The 9,061-nt window shown below is 38.4% G+C and overlaps 1 protein-coding gene across 3 annotated transcripts in view; it reads left to right on the top strand.

Moving 5' to 3' along the window:
• The window catches only part of FAP (fibroblast activation protein alpha), a 77,378-nt gene extending 72,415 nt beyond the window's left edge, over positions 1–4,963 (top strand). For 2 of the 3 annotated variants that reach the window (XM_023590495.3, XM_023590494.3), the window contains exons 21-25: positions 1,124–1,223; positions 2,273–2,337; positions 2,839–2,911; positions 3,176–3,249; positions 4,569–4,800. In XM_023590495.3, the coding sequence (XP_023446263.2) occupies positions 1,124–1,223; positions 2,273–2,337; positions 2,839–2,911; positions 3,176–3,249; positions 4,569–4,670 (414 nt within the window). In that variant the 3' untranslated portion in view covers positions 4,671–4,800. Of the gene's footprint in view, positions 1–1,123; positions 1,224–2,272; positions 2,338–2,838; positions 2,912–3,175; positions 3,250–4,568 lie in introns of all 3 variants that reach the window. The other variant, XM_004464404.5, reaches the window with a different exon arrangement.
• Positions 4,964–9,061: the final 4,098 nt, after the last annotated feature.

A 9,061-nucleotide genomic window follows, 5' to 3' on the forward strand; every position in this document is an offset into this window, starting at 1 on the left:
GAAGATTGATTTTTCTTTGGCAAAAGGTGATGTGATTTGTCTTGACCCGAGGGAAGCAATTCCCAGAAACGTGTGGTTTACAGGGTCCTAAAAACAAGGCATGTCCTTCGCTGGAGAGCCACACTGTCCTCGTATGACCTGTAGAGATGTCCCTGTGTTGGGATAAGTGTAAACACTGAGAACCGCTTCCTAATCCAGTTTACAATTTGCTTTTGTTTTTTTAATCCATGTCCCAGAACTCTACTGAATACATGTTCCCAGAAGAAGTATTTCTCTCCCATTGTGTTTATATGGACCAAATTTACTTTCCAGAGGGGAATGTCAGTCTTATTGTGATGCACTCTTCATCTCTTCATGGTTATTGGAAAATTCAAATTTCCAATGACAAGGGCAAACATCCATTTCTGCCATCAGGGTCGCATTACTGAATCACCTGTTGATCCCTCCGTGAAGGAAATCAGTGAGAGTTAAAACTACTTCTGACTCTATCATTTCTTTCCCCCTTTGCCTTTACCTCAAATTTGTGGAAAGAAATGCAAGGTCTTTAAAGACACCGCTTACTTTCTTTGAGCTACTATGTCAAAAATCCTCAAAACAGGATACGTAACCCTACATCATATACAAAGTCTGCCAATTCCGGAACTAACCACAGGGTTCCTGTGTCCTTCCATGGCTGTTTTGTTACGAAAATAAATAAGCAAATACATAGATCCAAGTAAATAATAAATATATATAAGTTCTGACTCACAGGACTTTTGCAAACTGTAGAAAATACCTTGAATTTACGTTGTGGGAAGAGTTTCATTCTGTGAATTACTTTCAAGTAAACTCCTCTTTGTGTTGAGGAGAGGAGTTTGAAACTTTAGCAGAAAAATTTCAATTATATGTTTGTTCCAGTTTCTTAAACTGCTCTTACCATGTTTCAGGAGGGTTTATTCTGATCAGCACACCAAATATTTATAGAGGTGAAGTTGCTGTTTGGTCCAGTGGAGCTTGCTGCTGAGGGTACAAGAGAGCCATTTAAACCCACCTCCCATTTTCCCTTAGAGTAGAGTAGCTCTAAGAACACGGAGGAGAGATCATCAGAGATCATCGGGCCTGACTTGTAACAATGTCTCTACAGTCCTATGGAGGCTATGTCTCATCACTGGCCCTTGCTTCCGGAACTGGCCTTTTCAAATGTGGAGTAGCAGTGGCTCCAGTCTCCAGCTGGGAATATTACGGTATGGAAACATTTCATAAATGTTGCCGTGAAAACATTTAACACGTCATTACTCTATATTTGAGGTTTCTAGGAAAACAAATTCTGCAGTAAAATCCACCCTAGCATCACAGAGAAGATCATAATTTATAAACAAAGTTGTTTCTATGATTTATTATAATTGCATTGTAACAATTAGAAACATCTTAAGAGTTAGGAAGGACTCTTCCATAATCGAATAAATCTCTCCCAGAAACCTTGTGCTCGGTGCTGAACCAGATCTTTAAAGTCAGAGCTAACTGTCTTTTTGCAGGCACACAGTTGCAGCATATCTGGCTTTTAAGCAGATATGATGCCCATTCAGGCCTAGGACCCAGTCCTTCACCTCTACACCAAAGTTTGCAGCTGTCAGCTCTCTTGATCCAGAAATCAGAGAAACAGAAAATTTGTTTGAAAATGACACCTCCCGTCTGTCTATGCCTATTCTTATTTTAAAATCAAAGCAAGATGGACTATTTGAAAGGAGCACTAATAATTGTACAAAAATTAGCTTTCATCAGATCCTCTTGCCTGTGTTGGGGGTAGAAATGGGATAATTGTGATTTGTAGGGCATCTTCCCCAGAAGAAAAAATTGTGTGTTTATGTGTGTGGGGAGGGGGAATTGGTGGGAATTAATTAATCTATCCCAGGTGAATCAAGATACCTGTAGAAGTACTGGAGGTGACTGCATTTGTGACTTCTTTCCTGCTCAACAATTTCCCAACTGGAGGGGGCCTTAGGGTAGAAGTGAAGATGCTTAAGACCACTCTTTCTGATGTGAGCTCTTCCTGTTTCCAAAAGCTCTTCCTCCATTGTCTTCCTCCCTAATTGAGCAAATTGCAGAGATGACACACATTCTTTGGGGCTAACCACCAGAATGGTTTTGGTGGAGCATTACAGTAAAGCAAAGCAAGAACGTACTTCAGCAGCACCACGTGGGAGAAGGAAAGTGCAGTTCTTACACCAAGAGGGCTTGGTTAATGAAATGAAATGTATCACATGCAAACAACATACTCTCATGTATTTTATAGCATCTATCTACACAGAGCGATTCATGGGCCTCCCAACAAAGGATGATAATCTTGAACATTATAAAGTAAGCATTTTATATCTTATTTAGTTCATTAATTTATTTCAAATGTGCTAAAGAATTTTAAAGCAGTCATTCAGAGTTTACAGTTTTAATCCTGGTTCCCCAAACAAAAATGATGATCCTTTTGTTAACTGCAAAACACTACTAGAAGGGAGCTGACTTTTTTGGATTCTATTCTTTCTTTTCCCAGCCTCCTTTCCCTAACTTCCCTTTTCCCTCCCCTCCCCCCACCCCCAGCCCCTCCACAGCTTGAGCGGGCATCATTTATGCCTAAGGTCTCACTCATATGTAACATATGACACATAAACGTTCAGTTTTTCGAACTAAGGATCAGATGGAAGTAATGCAAATGATGATGAAAATGTGTCGCTCTGACTCTTAAATATTTATCAACCAAAGCAATACATAATTTCAGTATTGGTGCTAAGTCCATTGCACAATGATTTAGCTAGTTTTCTATTAGAACTCACAGCAACTAAAATGTTAATTTTTCCTCTTTTCCAGAATTCAACTGTGATGGCAAGAGCAGAATATTTCAGAAATGTAGACTATCTTCTCATCCACGGAACAGCAGATGGTGAGGTTTAAGCAAGGCTCTTACACATAAAAATACTGAGCCAGCATCACTTTGTTTAAGAAACATTAAGCATCCTCCTATGCCTATGCTCAGGGTCAGTACCTAAGAGTCAGGGACATTTCCATAAATGAGTGTGATTACTCACTGCTGACAATGTCAACTGCATGACTAGATAATTGTTGGTGTTCATTTCCAGGCCGTACGTTGTCACTCTATGCGTTCTGGTATTTAGCAGCACTTTAACTCTCTCTCTCTTTGTTGCAGATAATGTGCACTTTCAAAACTCAGCACAGATTGCTAAAGCTCTGGTTAATGCACAAGTGGATTTCCAGGCAATGGTACATAATCTCGTTTTACTCATACTCCCGGCCTTAGGTCCCCAAGCTAAAAGGAGGCATTTTATTTTTATTTCTTTAGTAAAACCTGACAAAGAGGCTGAAGGGTAGAATAGGCAGAACATCTGCAAACAATCTTGCCTCTTTCATTAACTCTCTGAGGATCCCCAGGCAAGCCATTTCACCTCTTGGGATCCCAGTTGAGTCATAGATGAAATAAAGAGGTCAACAAGATTAGATGATCTTCTAGCTCAAATGCTAGTAGTTCTGTGATCCCGTGTGCATAAGTGTGGCTCTGTGCCACTGCAAAACCTAAGGGTCCCAAAACAGATAGAAGATTCTGTTGGTTCAGTAAGAAACAATTGCAGGTTGTCATCAGAGACCACTAAGGCTCTCTGAAGTCAGGCACCTCCATTAAAGCTAAGGAAGTCTTTTCATCTGTGTATTCTTAGCACCTGGAACAAGTCTGGACCATCACAGAAGCACTCCCCCTCCCCTTCTTTTTTTTCTTTTCCACTGAGAATGAATGAATGAATAAGCTAAGTGTAAAATCTAGGTTGCTTGAGGAGTAGGGAATGGAAACAGGATTAGGGAGACAGCCTCTGTTAGCTACCTCTTCCCTCTCAGGGGGCGTAAGTTCTCCTTCAGTTGATCTTATGTTAAATAAAAGGAGACCCCCATTTTGGAAATGTATTATTTTTAGTAACTTACAAAAGATGAGGTGAGGTTTTTCCGACTTCTTTTTTTACTGTGACCACTAAAGTAAATTGAATCTAGTTTGTACATAGCAAACATTTGCATCATGACCACTGGCCATCTTTATTCAATGAGAACAATAATATTATTGGCACCTCACCAGCAATAAAAGTTAAATTTATAATACTATCTTTCTGTTTTCATATGATGCTATTTTTAACTCCTAGAAAGTGTGTTTAAGGTTACATGTGTTGTGGAGGTTTTTTAACAGAGAGGAATTAGATTCTTGGGCTAAAAGCCTTGTGGAATTTTGGAGCCAGAAGGAGCCTTAGGGAAAATCAAATCCAACCCCTTCGGTTTTCAAATGACAGAAGCAAAGGAACAGACCCATCACATTCATTCTGGAACCCGTCTCCTAGTCACTCAGGATGCTGGCCCCTGTGAAAGCACAGGGACAATGATCTAAACATATCAACTTAAAGAATGTGAAGTAGTAGTGAAGGTTGATAGTTACGTGTAAATTATTTATTTCCCATCCTATTAGGAAAATTATTAGGTCCTGAGAGCAGGAAAAATGTCAAGGCTCACTGCATTAATAAAACACCCTTCTTTCCCATGTGTTTCAGTGGTACTCTGATCAGAACCACGGCATCTCCGGCCTGTCCACGAACCACTTATACACCCACATGACTCACTTTCTAAAGCAATGTTTTTCTTTGTCAAACTAAAAATGATGGAGATAAAAACCTGAATCCCAACCTTAAAACTTCACATAAACGCCTCAAACCGTTTGCTTGTTTTCCTCCTTATGTTGTTGAAATGCTGGCATAAACAACAAATGAATATTGATCTAAAGGCTGGTAAGAAAATTCCCAGGACTCAGATATTTAACCTAAATATTGTTCACATTTTCTTGTACTCCTTGGAAGAAAAGGGAACTCTGCCTTTTGCTCTGGACACAGTGTTTGATCACCTGTTCATCCGAGGAAAAAAATAAAGTCAGAAGTTAAAATGTTCTTGTTTATCTGTGCTTGTTGATTTTGGGTTCCAAGTTCCATCACAGAAATAAGTGCTTGTGTTAGGGAAGTACATGAATAATATCAGTGTGGTCAGGAAGGAAAAGAATGTAGAGGCAGTTTTGAATTTTTGTAGTTAGAATTCCAAATGCTGGGGTGACTCAGAGTGGACAAGAGCATTGTTCAGAAAATGCAATGAATCAAGTTAGAGGTGCATTTTGTAGATGCACCCTGATGTGCGCACTCTATGGAGAACGGCCTACCGTCGCTCCAGGAAATGTTTATGAAGTTTCTCCCAAAGAATTTCTCCAATATTGCCAAAAGTGGTTGATAAGGTTAAAGTCAGAAATTTGAATTCAGAGTTCTTCTAAGAAATTTGGAAAAGTTCCTTTTTGTGTGTTTCCCTTTTTAGAATCAGTAATGGGAACTGCCTTCAGATTACTAAACCAAAGAAAATCAAACCGAGCCAAACAAAATAAGCAAATAAATAAAATGGGCATGATTATCCAGAGAAGAAAAACTTTATGAGATTTGCTGGGGTTTTAATTCTGCACTATAGAATTCATTTTGGAAAAGAAAGAGAGAAGCCATAATGCCTGCAGTCCCAAAGATCTCCAGCAGCATGTGTCAGTGCTCCTTAGAAATCCTTGAGAGGTTTCACATCTCTACAGTTGCCCCTTTATTTAAAAAGATCCAACCAGGTCACCAGAAGATACTTCTTGAATGAATATTGGAAATATCCATCAAGCCACTGTCTAGCAGACTTTTCATTAATATGTTTCCCAGCACCAGATTGCCGTTGATATTCTTCCCCATTCCCCAAGAGGCTTGGTTCTTCCCAGTTTCAGGCAGAAGACTACCATGGCTTCTCTCATATTCTATAACCAGAAGAACAAATAGAGCCTTGGAATATCACAGCAGGAAGAGACTTGGAAGATCATAGACTGTTGTCTCCTCTGTTTCCAGATAGTTTTCAATTCAGCTCTCTTTCCACTACTGCTTTCTAAAGCCATGCCTCCCACTCAGGGTATAGATCTCACCTCACATGTCAGGAATGGGTGCAGGGTGGTGGTCAGGGAGCGTCAGCACAGATTCAGGACTGGCCACAGCCTGCCCACCCCCACCACCATGGAAAGGCCCATGTCCTGAAGGTCAGAAGAAAGCAATTACTTCTCTGTTTTGCAGGCAGCAGCCTCTGAAGCAAGTCAAGAGATTTCTTGATAATTTTCTAACTATTCACACTCTTCAACTAGGGGTAAAGGTAGAGGAAAATCAATAAACAACAGTCATTTCCCAATACTCTATCTAGGGAGACAAGTAAGTAATTACAGAGAATGCTAAGCACAAAATCCTGTTACTCCAACTTTTTTTCTGCCTTTGTGGAATTTGCAAAGCTAGAATCTATTATCAAGGTGCAGTAAGTGGTCTCCAGCCACAGGACATTATTCACACCCCCACAGAGACAACTTTCTACGGGACAAAACTACTTGGGTTACTTTCTCCCTTAGACACCTCCAGTTAGTCTCCATTATCTGCAAAATATTATTCAAACTCAACTTGATGATCCACAGAGCCCCTTGACAATCTGTCACCATGTAGATTTTTCTTCTCCTGACACCAGCCTCCACAGACCCTACATTTATTTAAATATGCCACGTTTTTCCACCTCTCTGCACACTATGATGTCCTAGATGTGCTGCCCAATATGGTAGCCACTGACGACATATGGCTATTTAAATTTCAATAAGTAAAATGAAAAAATTCAGTTCCTCAGTCAGTCTAGCCACATTTCACACAATCAATAGCCACATATGGCTAGTAGCTACCATATTGGACAGTGTAGATATAGAACATTCCCATCATCATGGGGAGTTCTATTGGACAATGCTCTCCTTAAGAAATCTTCATAGCTATAGGTCTTGGAACACAGCCTGATATAAAGTGGTAGAAGTTTACTAATTATTGAATGAGTAGATGCCTCAGTGTTCAATGGAGACTCAAGTTTTTGTTGATGGAACTTCCTCTATTTCCCTTAGTTAGAATTATCCAAGCCTTCTTCAGGACTCTTAGGATATAGTCATTCATTCATTCATTCATTCATTCATTCATTCAATAAGCATTTACTGAGCCAACTGTGTAGTAGACTCTGTGCAAGGCTTTAAGGATATAAGAGGAATAAGGCAACAACTTGAGTGGCAATTTTTAATATGTTCACATCTTACACAGATTTGCTAGACTCTTTTGTTTGGGGTTTGGAAAATAAAAATTACATAAAGTACAAAGAAGGGATAATATAAGTAAAAAAATGTCAAACGAGATGATTAACAAACATCCTATCTTTTCTATTTGTAGGAAGTGAGATCATAATGATTATACTTTACCACATTTTATTCTTGTATATTAGACCTGGGGATGAAGTATCCCAACACCTTAATTAATGCTGCAAAGTATAATCATCCTTCACATATCACAAACTCAAGATTTTCATTCACTCATTCCATAAATGCAATTTCAGGCAATTCTTTTCAGGTAACATAGATGACAAAAAGACATACATAGCAAGCATGTCTATAGGTTGGAGCTTATACTCTTGTAAAGGGGAGGCATGAATGTGAGTAACTACAAAGCAAATTTAAATGAAGTTAGTATCAGGGGTGGGATCTAGTATATGTGAGAGGGGAACCATGAAACAATTATGCTATCTAAAAGTAATCTCAAAGTTTAGTCACCCAGTGCTGACTTTAGAGCTATTTTTAAATGTTTCACAATTCTTCCATGAAATGATCTAATATTTCTTAACGGAAATGAGAAAGAAGCAGTGAGAAAATGGGTAGGTAGTTAAATTTAACATAAATGAGAGAACTTTTATTGGGGTTTTAAAAGTTAAAAAAAATCTTTATGAATATGAGAGATCAGATTAGTTTAAACATAAATAATCAATCCTAAAGTATAAAATGTATGATTCATTTTCTTTAAAAAAAATAAAACATTTATTGAGTACCTATGCTGTGCATAGCAGGGTTCTAGGTATTGCAGGGGTTTCAAAGATGAATATACGTGACAATTTCTCGACTGTTCCAGTAAAGGCAACTTAACGAATCTGATTTTCCCAACATTTGAGCATTTTTCCGAACTGACAGATCTTTATGCAAATGTTGTTGCCAAGCTGTTTGTAATGGTGAAATTATACTTTGACAGTAACTCTTTAAAATATATTAAACCCAGCTAAGGTTTTTTTGGAAATGTTGCCAATTAAATGACTTTAATGAGCTTCTTGATGGTAATGTAATTAAAATTCAGATGTTCTAATTGTAAAAAAAAAAAATACAGTTCTGGGAAAGTTAACAGTAAAATAAGCGAATGTAAACTGAATTAGGGCTAATTTAACTGGTGATTATGTGGTCTTCTGAAAAGATTCTACCAAAACAATGCTTTCAGTTATGCTGTTCTTTTGTAAAGAAGAAAGAAGGCACCTAACAGATATTTTGAATTTTTCCGATAAAGCAGATCTTTTGAATTTATCCAGTAAAACAGATCTAAAAATTCTGATCACAGTGACTTATTCTCAGCCCCTGAAAGGAGAATTGCTAAAACATTTCCTTGGCACACCTTGGCAATTTGAAGTGGAATAATTTCTAATTGAGGGAGAAATAAGTGCCTGAACATTACCAGGTTATTCATGGGGAAAATGATCTGGCTCCTAGCAAAAGCCTTTAATGACCCCTGCTCAGTTTATTGGCATGTGATATTAACAGGCTGATCATAAACACTTCCTGTTGACGCATAGGTAATGCCTTTTTGGCAAGATGGAGAAGTATGATTTCATTCTATTGGCCTCTAATTAGTACTCCATTACTTTCTCCACGTCCTTAAAAATTGCTTTGGCAGTATATGCTTTAACACATATTCATTGGTATAGCATCACACCCTTCACTCTGTGGGTATACAGCATCTGTATCCTGTGAATAAGGGACACGAGCAATCAAGCCAAGGTCATTCCACTGTTCATTGACAAGCAAAGATAGCTTGGCTAGCCATTCAGCATTTGGGGCAGGAATGTTCTCACTACTGCAGAAAGGGAATATTTGAAATAAATATCTTAA

Source organism: Dasypus novemcinctus, chromosome 7 (assembly GCF_030445035.2).
Source record: "Dasypus novemcinctus isolate mDasNov1 chromosome 7, mDasNov1.1.hap2, whole genome shotgun sequence".
NCBI lineage: Eukaryota > Metazoa > Chordata > Mammalia > Cingulata > Dasypodidae > Dasypus > Dasypus novemcinctus.